The following is a 15,929-nucleotide window of genomic DNA, read 5'->3' as shown; positions in this document are numbered from 1 at the left end:
ATCATTACAAATTATTGAAATGAAAAGAATATGATAATATTTGATATTTTTGGCACAAATGCCGTGCAAAGTTTTTTGTATTGTAGTAGCATTATATTGTACAAAGTGGGGCTGAATTTTGTTTAAATTACTTCGCATCAAATGAATGCATCTGTAAGCCTTATTGTGTTGTATTAAACTACTTTATTGAACTCTGTCATTTTTGTCAGTTATACATGAATAAACGTTTAGTAAACATACAATTCATACTTCACACTGGAGTCCTCAAAACAGAAATAAATACAGTAAAATCCACTTTACAGTATGCACTGTTTAAACAAATAAGTTATTGAAATAAGTGCCTAAAACAGTCAATAGAGCTGTTCAGGTTGTAGTCCAAAAACCCTAAAGAGATTTCACCATGAGTTCCCTCTGGATTTCCTATGGGTTTTTATAAAGGGGTTTTTCAACTTATGAGTAAAAAAAGTCTGGTAAACTTTTCTTGATGATACATGGACATTTTGTTCTACAAAACACACCTACATAACACACATACCTCAAACATGAATTTTGAAGCCATATTGAATTCCATACTTTTTTTTTTTTAAATAAGGTAGCTTAAAAATGCGTTTAAGGTATGAAAGTGTGTAATATAAGTTATAGAACAAACAATCCATGTACCGTCAAGTAATGTTTTTACTCATAAGGTGAAAATCCCTGCTATATAAACTCATATGAAAATCCATTCGTCTATAAATTGACATCACAGCTAAACAGATCTAAGTGTAATCCTGACTTTGACTTTTGTTCTTATTGGTTGTCCATCACAAGATATGGGTGTATTTCGAAGCATCACAAATCAATAGTGGCTTGCCGTTTGTACCCTGGTTGTCGTGACCAGGACAGACAGCTTGGTATAATGAATCTGTGAAGGTTCCTGCACAAAAGCTATACAAGGGCATCATGGTGTCGGCCCCCAAGAAACAAACGAAACCTCCTTCTGAGCTGGAGAAGATGCCAATGCGCTCAAATGTTCTTCCAGATACATGAGTGAGCTCATGGGGAATGCCATTGTGCCAGGCTGTGTAATCACCATTAAAATACTCAATGCACCAGGACTTTGGGCACCGGCCCAGCCAGCAGTTTTCCTCTCGCCCCTTCCTGGGGATGTTGGGGTATGTGAGCCCTAGCTCCCAGTATGTCTTGCCAGTGACCTGCACCTCCCAGTAGTTACGAACATTCTGGAAGAACTTTCGGCTAATCACGTTCAGGGTGGTGTCGAAGCGAGAGGGATTTTCAGGAACTTCCTGCCAGGTGTTGGTATAAGTGACTGAGTCGCCTGCTGGGGATATAATAAGCTTTGGATGAGCTGAGTCAGGATCCAGAACAACTTCTTGGGCATCTGAGGGAAGGAAAGTATCAAAAACATCATCGAATTAGAAAGTGTTATGTGAAAAGGAAAGTTTGTGAAGACAAACTTTGAACATTGTCTTGCTGGGAAGCTTACAACAGTATGAAGGTCACTTTAAAATGTTATATAAATAGTTTAGTTTGCATAGTTTGAATGCATTGGCTGTTTGAAGGGATGAAGGTGGTTGTTAAAAAGGTCATGAAATAGAGAATCAAGTTTTCCTTGATATTTAGACATATAAGAGGTAACTGTACTATTAAAATATACTGTAATTTCATAACTCAAAACGTCCTCCCCAATCTAAAAAGAGCATTTATAGTTAGCACCCTGCTGAAACATCTCAAATGATAAAAAACTGCATTTCTTGACCCCTTTAAGGGGCAGTCTTTGTAGCTAGTTGCTAGAGTATTGCTAGGAGGATACTAGTGTGTTCTGGCTGGTTGCTGTGGCATTGCTAGGTGTCTTATGTGGTTGTTAGGTTGTTGCTAATGTGTTCTGACTGGTCACTAGAGTGTTCTTGATTGTTCTGAAGGTGTTCTGTGTGTTTATTAGGGCACTGCTAGATATACATTTTAATTAAAACCAAACTATAAAAAGATTATTGAAAACAATATATGATCATATTTAATATTTTGGCACAAGTGCTCTGAAACAGTTGATTGTATTGTATTGCATTATATACCTAAGGCATTGTTGGGTAGTTGCTAGCGTGTTCTGACTGGTTGCTAGGCAGTTGCTAAGGTGTTCCAGCTGTTTTCTAGAGCATTGTGGGAGGTTAATGGGGTATTCTGTGAGGTTGCTATAACATTGCTAGGTGGTTGCTAGGGTGTTCTGCATGGCTGGTTCCAACCTAATCTCTTAAACACAATGGGACAATAGTCGTAAAATTGTGAAGATGCTTACAGCTTTGAAAAAGTTTCTTGGTGACAGGAACCTGTGAGCGAATGAACAGCAACAGGTTGATGGTTAAACCGAGTAGCTGCTTGTTCTTAAACTCATCCATCTGTATTAACTCTGGATCTGTCTTCTTCAGTGTCTCCATTATCCTACGGACAAAGAAGCAGATGTGGACAAAAAGGCTCATGCCGCACACCAAGCAAGAAGTAGCCTAATTCTAGAATGTCCGCCAATACTGAATAAAACACACACCCCTTTACAAAAAAAAAAACATGCACATATACATTTAGAGACTCTTGGAGACAACTTTAAGATGGAGAATGAGAGCATTTTAGTGTCACAGGTAAGACAATGAAATTATATCTTTCAGGGAACAGGGAATTTTCTGCTTGCCATTTCATAAAAAACAATCACCTACAGCTTTGTAGTGATGTAGGAGTGGCCGAGTGAAATCTGTGGACAGCGAGGTCAGCAGAGGAATAACGGTAAGGATTGACACCTGTGAGAAATTATCACTAACTGCTGTTTTGTGTTACAATGAGAGCTGGAGAGGGATAAAATGGGAGCCCAGACCACCGGAGGAGAGATAGAGAGAGTCACGCAGAAGAGTCTTGTGTGTGTGTTGCTGAAAAGCAAACAGTGTGTATTAGACAAAAAGTGTGTGTAATAAAAAGCTTACATGGATTGTTTACCCGGCTCTCGCTTCCTCCTTCACAAAGTAGCAAGAGATCTGCCACAAGCTTCTTTAATAAACTCAAGCTGATCTTGGACATACAGAAAATCCATCAAGGTACTTACATCAAATATAAAAATGTTCACTTAACTGCAACACGACTTACCTTACCTTCATCTCTGACATCTGTAAGAAAAGGAAAGAGAGAGAGAGAGAGTCATGGGTAATGAAGAGACCTATACAAGATATTTGCACAACACTTCCACATAAATATATATATATACACTCACTGAGCTTTTTATTAGGTACAGCTGTACACCTACGTATTCATGTGATTATCTAATCAGCCAATCATGTTGCAGCAGTGCAATGCTTAAAATCATGCAGATACGGTTCAGAAACTTTTGTTAATGTTCTGATCATCTGATGTTAATAATCAACCATCAGAATGTGGAAAAAAATGTGATAGACCGTGGCCTAATTCTTGGTGCCAGACAGGCTGGTTTGAGTATTTCTGTAACTGCAGATCTCCTTAGATTTTCACGCACAACAATTTCTAAGGTTTCCTCCGAATGGAGCCAAACACAAAAACATCCAGCGAGCGGCAGTTCTGCGGATGAGAGAGGTCAATGGAGAATGACCAGACTGGTTCGAGCTGGCAGAAAGGCTATGGTAATGAACAGAATAGCATCTCAGAATGCACAACACATCGAACCTTGAGGCAGATGGGCTACAACAGCAGAAGACAACGTCGGGCACTTTAGTAGTACCATAGTGTTACTAATAATGTGTCCAGGTGTGTGTATATATACACAATGGTGGCAGCTTATGAATGACTCATTCTAACTTTTTGGTTGCACCTTCTCTTGGCTCTGTTGTTTATCCTTCTCCAACTGTGCAGACAGTTCAGCCAACTGTTGGTCAATTTCCTTTGTGAGGCAGTAGCTCTTCTCAATGTTGTCCTCAACAGCTCTCTCCATGGCCTCTGCCTCGGTGTCCAGTTGGCACAGTGTAATTTGCAAGTCTTCATCCAAAACCCTTTTCATGTCATCATATTTCTTCATAATCTTCTCTTTAAGTTTTGCAGTTTTGCTCTGTGTGGAATGAGCAAAGAGTAATCTACATGCAACATAATACAACAAAGTCATGTGCCATTTTATTAGTGCATCATGATTGTTTTCTGTAGCACTCAAAGCATTGCATTTATTGTATCTATAGACATTTGTGGGAGTTTGCCAACTTACATTAAAGTCAGATTGTTTTGATGACAGTTTTTTCATTCGGAATGCCAGAATGTCTCTTTGTCGCTTCAGGGTCTCCTGAAGTTTTATTGGGGTGTCCTTGTATCCAAAGATGTGACAAAATGTTTAAGTTTAGAGGAAACAAAAATAATAATAATAATAATAATAAAGAATTAGTCATTTAAAAATCAATTTTGTTCAATCACTATTCTAAAAATTGCAAGGGGTAGTTACAGCACTTCTTGAATGTGATGTTTTCCTAGGGTCAAATATGCATTTTACAATAGAGCTGTTCAGTTTGTAGTCCTAAAACCCGAAAAATAATTAGTATTTTCGAGCCATGGGTACCCTCTAGATGTTCCAATGGGTCTTTAGAAAAGCATTATATACTGTATATATATATATTCACATTATGTTCTGCAGCATGAATTACATACACATCATCACACTTAAAAAGAGAATTCTAAAGCTACTGTATCATTAAAAAATGTAAGTTGCTAAATAATGAATAACAAGTTGCTAAACTGGATGAGAATCCATATTCATTTAATCTTTACCTGGGTTTGGGTCTTCATGATTGACTCCCCAACTCTAATCCGAACTAATGCCATTTCTTAACTGGATTCGGTAAAAGGTGTGGTCTTCTATTCCTGCCTTTCCAATCTCTTACTCCACTAGCAAACGACTAGCCCAGTTCCCAAACTTCTGGCTTTATACTGTAGTGTTAAGATGCAAAGTATGGGGAGGGGTGATGGGGATTGGTGTGACTATTATGGCCTATTTGTTGTTCCTGTGCCCTGGGAAGCATTCACAGTGTACAACTGGTGTCTGTAAATCTGGCCGGGGTGAACAGGAAAAGGCATGACACCTCAGGACTGAAGGAGCTGTTCTGGGCCTGCTGCAGTCTGATCACAATGTGCCAAAAAGAGAGGAGAAGCAGCACTCTATTAATATCCCCCTCTCGCATGAAAGACTTTGAAAGCTTTAATGCATGTGTCACAACAAATTTTTGGATATTTAAAAAAGGGTGTTCAGTTTAATTGTTTAAACAGTGAGGAACATTTCAACTGTGTTTGAGTCCTTATAGTACTGTAGGCCCTTTCCCATCTACAGACCATTTACTTTTCCTTAGTAACTTCTAGATGAGAACCATTAAGAGGAACGGGACACCCAAGAATGCTTTTCCTCTCCTGCATTCACACTCACAAAAGTAACCCCCGTAGTGACGTCATCTAGTATCGACCATTGTTCACAAGCGTGATTAAATAGCAACAACTACAACAAAATCAACAACACAGACTGAGGACGCCAGGATCGAAGCTACACATTTTACACAAACTTTGGTTGCACCTGAAAACTTAGGCAGCTGCTTTGCTGAATTATCAGTTAATGGTTTAAATGACAGCATTTTTGGATGAATGGAACTCTTAAGGAAACTGGCCTCAAAACAGTTTAAAAAGCATCTTATTTCATCCTATCTTCTAATACAGCCTCAGAAGGCAGCATTTTCCAGTTTTCAGATGCAGCCTGTGTTTTCAGGTTACAGTTCACACTGGGTGCGTGAGCCGTGCATGTGCTGTCCATAAAGCCGGAGCGAGAGATGATACAAGGTGGCTGAGTGCTCTTTAACTACACAGCACACCCTTAACTTAGTGGACAACATGTTGAAAATGCACTATAAACCTATTTGTCAATACAATCTTTTTTCAATAAAGGCTTTTATGACTCAACATAAATTACTGTACTGAAATACTCACTCATTTACTTAAAAAAGACATCTTGATGCATGTGAACCACGTGTTAACAGGCACTCAATACTTCCCTCGTGTATACTAGATTTAATGATGGGTTAGTATACATGTATTAGAGTTCAATTACCCACATTTGATAAACATCTTATTATTTATATCCGTCATCCCCGGAAAAATGTTATGGAGTAATCCAGAAATTATTTTATTGTCTCTATATTCACACAGTACAAACAGTACAGATGGGATGAAAATTCAAGCCACGTCTCAGCAGCTCTGCTCACCTCTTGCACACACACACGTGAAACTGGTTATCCTCTTTGGATGGTTTTATGTTATTTATTTTAAGGGAATTGAAAAATTAGCACAATCTTCTGAGTAGCAGGCTAGCAGCTACAAGTTTTTTTTTTACAAATGATGACTGCCGACTTGTGCGTCATACTGTGATACTGAAAGCGACGAACAGTTCTAGTCTTTGGGAAAAGTAGCTTAAAAGGGCTTTAGTACCTTCATTGGAAAAGGACCTTATGTCTGGTTGTGTATGTGTGTGTGTGTGTGTGTGTGTGTGTGTGTGTGTGTGTGCGTACATGCGTGCGTGTGTGTGTGCGTTCCCATTGGCAACAAAGATAAAAATGGAGATCTGGTCACACTTTATATTAGGTGGACTTAAATACTATGTACTAACATAAAATACATACAAGACTGTATTTACTGTGTAACTACATATTGTTCTGCAAAATATCCACATTTGCTGCTACTGAGGTTGAGGTATGGGTAGGTTTAGGTGTAAGGATTGGGTTAGGGTTAGGATTAGGGTTTAGAGTTAGGTTTTGGGGTAAGGGTTGGGTTAGGGTTATGGGTAAATTTAACTATGAAACAACAAATGTAATTAAATGCAGGTACTTTAAATGTAATTACAATGCAACAACATGTATGGACATAATAAGTACATTGTATTAAATGTTTAAGTACATAATAGTTAAGGCCACATAATATAAAATGGGTCCGGAGATCTTTATAATATTTCTACAAGACAGCCATTAGATGGAATGGAAAGCAATGGAGGTTCTTGATCAAGTCTCCTGCTTCTCAGATGTTTCTCCTGAAATAAAAACCCTAATAATCTCAGAATGTCCAAGCAGCTCTGTCCATGGTGACCATCATTGTTGGGTAAGTAACTTTTAAAAGCAATCCACTACAAAGAACTAATTATTTATATTAATATGAATTCAGATTACTTTACAGATTACTGCATCGAAAAATCAATCACACTACTAATTCCTTTTCTTTTAAGTTACTTTCTACAACACATTTGTTTTTTGCTTAAAGAATTCAAAATAATGTCTATATTTCCAACTTTATTCATTTTCGCACTCAGCACCATATTTCTCCCTTACAATGACCAAGGTAATTCAGTTGCCGGAAATGCGGTAACTGTAATCTGATTACTATAATTTAAAATATGTCTTACACTAATTTTTGACTAAATAAAGTAATTTGATTAGAGTAATGAAATTACACCCAAAACTGGTCAGTGTTCACTTTTATAGTATAAAAACAATGCAATGAAACTAAATGGTCACTGAGACTAGCATACTGCCTATCATCTCCTATTGTGTTTCATGGAAGAATGTAACTCATAGGGGTTGGAACAACATGAAGATGAGTTAATTATGACAGAATTTTCATTTTTGGGTGAACTATCCCTTTAAGTCTCATGAGTTATGAAAGACCAACCTCTGCGCAATTACATCTATGTCACAACTGGGACAAATTCTAAATACTTCAGAAAGACTTACGGAGCATGAAGCACCAATTATAGGCATCAGCCTTGACCCTGTTAGCCCTTGCAATGACTGATGCAAATTCTGCACGTGGCGTGTGCTTAGGAACGCTTGGATTGAGTCCTGTGCCAAACCACATGCAGCTGCTGTTTGTCTTTCTACAGCCCTGGCAGGTTCCAATCACAGTGTCATTGAGCAACAATTGTTAAGTTTAACATCACTGGGTGAGGTGGCATGCAGGAAGCCTGAAGTGAGCCAGCAGCTTAATGGCTTTTTGATTGACACAAGACATTTGAAAGATGTTTTGAAATTAGAGCAGGTGTTTAATATGTCTTTCTTTAGTTGGTACACAAGCCAAATATATTTGTATGCATCAATTGTCTGATTGTAAATCTAGCAAGACAAAAAAATGCACATAGGCCATGTTAATCCTGATAATGAAGCTGATAAGTGTGTAAAACTGGTTTTAGATTAACTTCTTGGTTATTTTACATGTTGCAATTTACTTGATACTAACATTGTTTGGTGTTGTAAATCCGCTGAGCTGTATCTATGATTGCTGTTTACTGTGAAAGATGTCTTGTGTAATATTTCAATTACTGTCACAATACCTAAATTGTGAGTACAGAAAGAAGACAGGGTAGAGGGGGGGACTTGTTGGAACTTGGAACTTGTCCCAGGCCTGATGGGGGCCCAGATTGGGGGGGTTCACAGAAAGGCTATTCCATATTATCCAGCTTATCTAAATGTGTTCAGTGGAAGATGCAGATATAAACACGGATGCAACGCGCAACTGCGAAAGACATCCTGGTATCGCACGTCAATGGGATAACTGTCCCCAGCTCTCTGGCAGCTATATTCTGCCATATATATATATATATATATATATATATATATATATATATATATATATACATTATTTCTATTATTATCATTATTAAACTGCAATATAAACAACACCTGCACTTTGCTGCTGTAGAGAGACTAACTAACACCCCAACACAGGTTCCCTGTGCAACGCTCTCTGACAGCAATTTTCATGAAGAAGATTAATGATATTCGAATAGTGATCATCTCGTCCTCATGTTGCACTGAGGTCTGACAGCACCTACTAGAAAAACTTCCGAAATTAGTCACTATGTCTAATTTTGAGGCACTTGATGGCAAATTCCTGGAAGAAATCTTAAAATGTCGACCTACTGTCTTGATACACTCCCCACATCATTTTTCAACAATGTGTTTAACTGTCTAGAAAAAGATCTGTTAGAAACAGTCAATGCCTCACTCATTTCAGGCACGTTTCCTAAGTCCCTGAAAACTGTAGTTGTCAATCCCCTTCAATCTGGACTCTCTATATTAACTAAGTCTATATTAAACAAATACAGACCAATCTCAAATCTTCCTTTCATAGGCAAGATCATTGAAAAGGTTGTTTTCATTCTTAAACTCGAATGGCTACTTGGACAAATTCCAATCTGGTTCCGACTGCATCACAGCACAGAAACAGAGCTTATAAAGATATTTCATGATATTCGGCTAAATACTGATTCAGGCAAAATATCACTGCTGTTATTATTAGATCTCAGTGCTGCCATTGGCACTGTTCACCACAACATTCTCCTAGACAGAAAACTAGGGCTTTATGGGACAGTCCACAGCTGGTTCAGGCCATATCTAGAAGGGAGGGGTTAGTATGTAAACATAGGCAACTATGAATCTGAGTGGACATCCATGATGTGTGGAGTCTCAAAAAGATACATTTTTGCACCACACAGTTCAATCAGTATAATTATGCTCCCACTATGCCAAATTATGAAAAATAACCAATTTAGGTACCAAAGCTATGCAGAGGACACCCATATTTACCTAGCCATATCACCAAATGACTACAGCCCCATAGACTCTCTGTCCCAGTGCATTGATGCAATTTACAGTTGGATGTGCCGAAACTTCCATCAGTTAAACTACAACAAGAGAATGGTAATTGTATTTGGCAACAATGTCGAAATTTCCAAGGTTTACACATACCTTGACAAATAATCTTGGTTTAATTTTGGATTCAGACCTTAGTTTCAGTACATCAAAGCAATAACTAAATCAGCCTACTATCATCTCAAAAATATAAAAAGAATTATGTTTTTTTTATCCAGTTAAGACTTAGAGAAACTTTTTCAAGCATTCATCACCAGTAGGGTGGACTACTGCAATGGATTCCTCACCGGCCTTCCAAAAAGTCCATTAGACACCTGCAGCTCATTCAGAATGCTGCTGCCAGGATTCTCACCCAAACCAAAAATCTGAGTATGTTATTCCAGTCCACTTTAAACTGACTTCCAGTTACATTTAGAATAGATTTTAAAGTACTATTTCTCATTTATAAATCACTCAGTGGCCTAGGACCTAAATACATTTCAGATATGCTTTTTGAATATAAACCTAACATACCTCTTTAGATCATTAGGATCAAGTCAGTTAGAAATTCCAAGGGTTCACTCAAAACAAGGTGAGACAGCATTTAGTTAGTATGCCACCAGCAGCTGGAACCAGCTTCCAGAAGAGATCAGGTGTGCTCCAACAGTAGCAATATACAAGTCCAGATTGAAAACACATCTTTTTAGCTGTGCATTTATTCACTGAGCACTGTGCTGCACTGATTGCATTTATTTCTGTATGCAATTTTTTTGCTACACTTTTTTAAGTGTTTTTTTTTACATTTTATTTGTATTTCTTGTTCTTAAATGGTTAAAGTTTTCTTTATCATTTTATGTAAAGCACTTTGAATTGCCATTGTGTATGAAATGTGCTATAGAAATGAACTTGCCTTGCCTAAATTAAAATATTTATGAAAATATTCATTAGTGTTTTTATTTTATTGTTGTTGCCGTCATTTTTATAAAAAGCAACAAGATCAGTTCCCACGTATATATGTGAAATCCTCACAGATGCTGGCAGTGCATAACAAAATATGTCTTAAAATACCGCCCTTCTTTTGACATCACCTCCAAGGGTTTTTACCTTTGGTGTAAACTTCCTTGTATTTTAACTACAGTTTGTGTCCTTACAGACAGAAATCATCCATATCAGGTACAGTGACAATATTTTTCAGTCAAACGGGAATATTACATATACTTTTTAATTATTAAAACTATATATGTAAATTATATGCATACTTGTGATTGATGTAGCAGAGGGAGGTAATGCAATTGTGCTGAATGATTTACATTATGTAACACACTGACAAGGTTGATGATAGTGAATTGCAATATTTAATAATTTATTTCATTGTCAGTTAACTCCTGGTGGTGTTGAACTTTGCAGGTTTTAGGTGTGTACAGGTTTCTGACTACTATTGGAATGAAGTATATTTCAAGTTTGGGATTTACGTGTGTCAAGTAGTGCCTGTGTTTGCACGTGCATGTGTGTGTAGGTGTGTGTGTGTGTGTGTGGGGTGGGGGTTACAATTACAATAGAGCAATAACTCTTATTTATCCATTTACTGTAACATTTTAAATAACAAAGCAATATTTAGGTTTCTTTTCAGTGTCTTTTCTCTTTTTAATGTTTTTGTTTCCTTAATTGTACTGCCCAAAATTGTATCTATTGTTTGGATCATTGAATGCTGTCACTTGCAGACTAGCAAGTTTTTGTTGATAGACATTGTTGTTTGTATGTACTGTGAATGCAAAGTACATAATATTTTGACACAGATGCCCAGTGTAACTGAGATTCAAGCTTCTTGAATTTAAATGTATTCATTTTTTTAAATACACTCAATTTATTGAAACAGCTGGTTGTTTTCTCAGGTTCACATTCACAGCGTTCCATTAATTACCACAACTGTAAAATGGCAGGTAAGTCTTTTTAAAGTTTTATGATTTACATTAACTAGAAATGAAGTTGAAGTTAGCATGTGGCTTCTGTGGGTGTGGCTCTGCAGATTCAAACTATACATTTTACATACATGGGGCTGAGGAGCAAATGTGTGCTGGATACCTTTACAAATCTCCCCCAGGGAATCAGTTCAAGAACCAGGTAGGTTTCTCTTCCAGAGCAGAACAGATTTTGTCTGTTTTATAGCTGTTCTTTAAGGGATAGTTCACCCAAAAGTGAAAATTCTGTCATCATTAAGCACCTTCATGATGTTTCAAACCTGGATTCAAACCTACTTTCTTTTTTCCGTGGAACATGGAAGGAGATGTTGCGAAAATTGCAGCCTCAGTCACCATTCACTTTCATTGTGTTGAGATTACCTGCCTGACATCTACCTTTGTTTACTACAGAAGAAAGAAAGTCACATGGGTTTGGAAGGATATGAGAGTTACAGTAGTAATGATGACAGATTTTAAATTTTTGCATGAACTATCCCTCTGTTAATCTCTGTTAATTTCTTGTGTGTCGCATTGTTTTGCAGAAATCATGGAAGCGGAGGTATTTTGTGCTTCTAAAGTACAGTGACCACACGTTCCAGCTTAAATACTTCAAAAGTGAGAACAAGAACAAGTCACTGGGAGTCATAGACTTGTCTGCGTATGTATGCACAATAATTGCACATTAATAAATAAATGATTGTACATTCTTGCTGCATAGAAAGAGAACAGTTGTTTTTTCTGTCTCTTTTTTTCAGGATTACCTTCATGTTCTTGCGCCCTGAGATTCACTCTATGTGGAAATGGATTCAAAATCATTTCAGATGTTCTCCTTCTTGTGTACTGTTTCTTAAAGTACCAGAAAGAGACTACTTCCTTATTGGAGAAAACAGGTTTGCCCTAAATACTTTTTTTGTGGAAGTGATGTGTTGTTTTTTTCATTCCATAAACTGAATAGGAAAACTTGAAATGTAGTGAAATTAAATGTGTAAAATGTTATATTTCATGTGCCATTTTGGATTTTAAAATAATTTTAAAGTGGCTGTGGTGACTTTTACAGAAATGCATCATCATTTACTCCCTCATGTTTTTCCGGACCCGCACGATTTTCTTTCATCAATTGAACACGTTAAGTAGAATATTAGGTATTGACAGCCTCAGTCTCCATTCACTATCATTGTATGGAAAAAAGAGCAGTGTCAAGATTCTTTTGAATTTCTCCTTTTGTTTTCCATGGAAGATAGAAATGTATACGTGATTGGAGCAACATGAGGCTGATTAAACGTGTTTATATTGACAATTTATTTAATTTTAAGAATGCTGAATGGTTAGTTTGTTGTTGAGCACAGTGCGGTGTTAAGCAGGCTTGAAAATATATTTTTCTCCAATATACTGTAACGTGAAATATATGTTATTGTGCAGTGGGGACATGGACAAATGGTTCACTACTTTATTTGATGCCTTAAATAATCGTCCACACAGGCTACTGGATCCCAAGGTGATGTTTTTACATTTCTTACCTGAAAATGTGTTTCTTTAATGTTGTATTCATAGTGTAACAATGTTTTCTTTCTGATAAATCTAAATTAAATATCACTCATGCAGGAGTTTGGGACATTCAGAGACATCAGTAATCCTTCACAATCGGAAAATGACATTAACCAGGTGTGTTGGCATGTGGTAGGGGGCAGGTTTTATGATCTGTTACAGCAATGAGGTGTGTTTTTGTTTTTGTTTTTGTTTTTTTTAATCCAGTAGCAGTGCAATGTACTTTCCTAACCATTTTAGAAAATAATTTGTAGTTACCCAAGGAAATGGGAGACCCAACAAAAGGTGATGCAAGATAGGCTACAGTATGAATCTTGTCAAACAAGCTGAAAACAATCTGCCTCTTTTCCTTCAGAAAAACTGGTTTGCTAATTTTAGAAATGTTGCTTACTTGTTTTGTTTTTTTTGTAAAATAATTTAACCTTTTAATGTGAGAGCTCTTCTTGTTCAGTCCACTTAGAGTTAGTGCACACTCTATGGGAGTAAGATTTAGTGAGGAGTAATTTATTTGCATATATGTTCAAAAGCAACTTTACAAGGAATTGTGCCTTAAAACCCTCATTGATCAAGCCCAGGCAACAATGCAAGGGAAAACTTCCTGTAAGAACACACAGATTTTAACCTTGTTTTCAAAGTGCACACAGATTGTTTAACATGTTGGCTTTGACAGTATTGTATGCTGTTTTATTTATTAATTTCTAAATGTAATTGCATTCTGGTGACAGCTGAAATCGTTTTTTAGAGATACAGGCATTACTCGATCCCACCTTTTATAAGATGTTTGACTTTCGAATTATTAATGGACTTAATTTGTTGCTGTGCAATCATGTAAAAAGATAGCTTATCATCTGTATTGTGCTTATGACAGAGAGCCGAGTGGGAGCTGAGTCTTACAAAATGTATTACGCATGAGCTGCCATCATCTGTGATCCATGAGCCTGTCTACGCCTGTCCTGTAAACTGCAAAAGAAATCAGGTAGATGCCATACATGTTAACACCACAAGAGGCAATGCAAATGTACATGCACACACTTATCTGATCTTACTCACTTTTTGATTCATTTTGTTCTTATGGCAGTGAGACAGAACAGATTGCAGAAACAAAACACAAAGGATCGCTGGATTGCATCATTGACTACATCGACACAGATTAAATGTCAAAATTAATAAGAACTGTTAAGCTTTAATCCTGAATTTCTGATTCTTTGTACCTTGTTTTGTTGAGAGGTAATTGTCAGATTACAATTGTTTGGAAACAAATAAGTTGTATATATAGTTAATCAAGTTATATGTTAAATAAAATTTCTAAGATACTATGTTTGATATACTACGGTAGATCAAGTGATTTTCAGTTTTATAGAATTGCATTAAACTGGCACAAGCATAATGTTTTTTTTAACATACTATAGATCATATTGGACACCAAAACTGAATTTCATAATTAGAAGAACCACAATAGGCATCGATTAAAGCATTTGACCAGCAGACTATAATTTCAGAAAATGTAGCCTATTTTAAGAAATCTAAAACAATACCTCATAATGAAAATACTGTATGTACTCTATTTTACAACATGTTTCAAAAACAAATGTGCTTTCATGTAAATTGCCTTGGTATGAAAATGCCAGCAAAGGAAAAAATTTCAATGTTATTATTTGCTTTTTGATAAATGATTTATTGCATCCATTTAATGGTTTCAATATACAAGACTTTTTAAAGCATGTAAGTTACTAAGTTTATGTCAGCCTATTATTTGTAAATTACATTTTTTTTTAAATTGTGTATTTTATATTGCATGTAGCCTGTGGATGTGTAACCTTTTGATTCTGTACATTATGCAATGATTAAAAAGATTTTCTGTTTGAAAAACAAAACTTGTTGATATGTTCCATATTTTTTTTCTCAAAATCAAACCTAAAAGATTTTGAATCTATTCAACAAACAATCAATGTCTAAATGTTTTTTGATGTAATTAGAAACAAAGAGATAAATCAGTAAATCAGCAGCAAATCAGCAAAGGAAGTTTGCCTGTATTTTTAATGACAGGAATGCTTTACTTTTAAGCCAATACTTTACCAATTTTGGATCTTAATATAATTTTAAAGTGACTGTGGTGACGTTTACAGAAATGCATCATCATTTACTCACCCTCATGTTGTTCTGGACCCGTACAAATTTCTTTCATCAATTGAACACGTTAAGCAGAATATTAGGGATTGACAGCCTCAGTCTCCATTCACTTTCATTGAAAAAAGAGCTGAAAATGTGTTTCTTTAATGTTGTATTCATAGTGTAACAATGTTTCTTTCTGATGAATCTAAATTAAATATCGCTCATGCAGGAGTTTGGGACATTCAGAGACATCAGTAATCCAGTAATCCAGACATTAACCAGGTGTGGTGGCATGTGGTAGGGGGCAGGTTTTATGATTTGTTACAGTGGCCTGTTTTTTAATCCAGTAGCAGTGCAATGTACTTTCCTAACCATTTTAGAAAATAATTTGTAGTTACCCAAGGAAATGGGAGACCCAACAAAAGGTGATGCAAGATAGGCTACAGTATGAATCTTGTCAAACAAGCTGAAAACAATCTGCCTCTTTTCCTTCAGAAAAACTTGTTTGCTCATTTTAGAAATGTTGATTACTTTTCATTTGTAAAATAATTTAACCCTTTAATGTGAGAGCTCTTCTTGTTCAGTCCACTTAGAGTTAGTGCACACTCTATGGGAGTAAGATTTAGTGAGGAGTAAGGAGTAATGTAAGTTCAAAAAAGAAAAAAGAAAA

General features: G+C 36.4%; 2 protein-coding genes across 2 annotated transcripts; one reads left to right on the top strand and one right to left on the bottom strand.

Annotated features, from left to right (window-relative positions):
* Positions 1-786: 786 nt before the first annotated feature.
* Positions 787-4,876, bottom strand: si:ch211-28p3.4 (probable E3 ubiquitin-protein ligase TRIML1). Its single transcript, XM_052103132.1, has 6 exons — positions 4,759-4,876; positions 4,205-4,300; positions 3,821-4,054; positions 3,127-3,146; positions 2,294-2,436; positions 787-1,381 (listed from the first exon to the last, which is right to left on the bottom strand). Exons 1-6 carry the CDS (start codon positions 4,810-4,812, stop codon positions 804-806), a joined length of 1,125 nt encoding a protein of 374 aa, XP_051959092.1. The 5' UTR covers positions 4,813-4,876; the 3' UTR covers positions 787-803.
* Positions 4,877-10,740: 5,864 nt separating this feature from the next.
* Positions 10,741-14,988, top strand: plekhs1.4 (pleckstrin homology domain containing S1, tandem duplicate 4). The gene is made up of 9 exons (XM_052103363.1): positions 10,741-10,817; positions 11,537-11,584; positions 11,671-11,765; positions 12,145-12,260; positions 12,358-12,492; positions 13,022-13,097; positions 13,205-13,264; positions 14,016-14,123; positions 14,226-14,988. The coding sequence occupies exons 2-9, from the start codon at positions 11,578-11,580 to the stop codon at positions 14,226-14,228; spliced, it is 600 nt and encodes a 199-aa protein (XP_051959323.1). The 5' UTR covers positions 10,741-10,817; positions 11,537-11,577; the 3' UTR covers positions 14,229-14,988.
* Positions 14,989-15,929: the final 941 nt, after the last annotated feature.

Source organism: Xyrauchen texanus, chromosome 33, assembly GCF_025860055.1.
Source record: "Xyrauchen texanus isolate HMW12.3.18 chromosome 33, RBS_HiC_50CHRs, whole genome shotgun sequence".
In the NCBI taxonomy this organism is placed as follows: domain Eukaryota; kingdom Metazoa; phylum Chordata; class Actinopteri; order Cypriniformes; family Catostomidae; genus Xyrauchen; species Xyrauchen texanus.
This window is presented reverse-complemented; position numbering and strand designations above follow the sequence as displayed.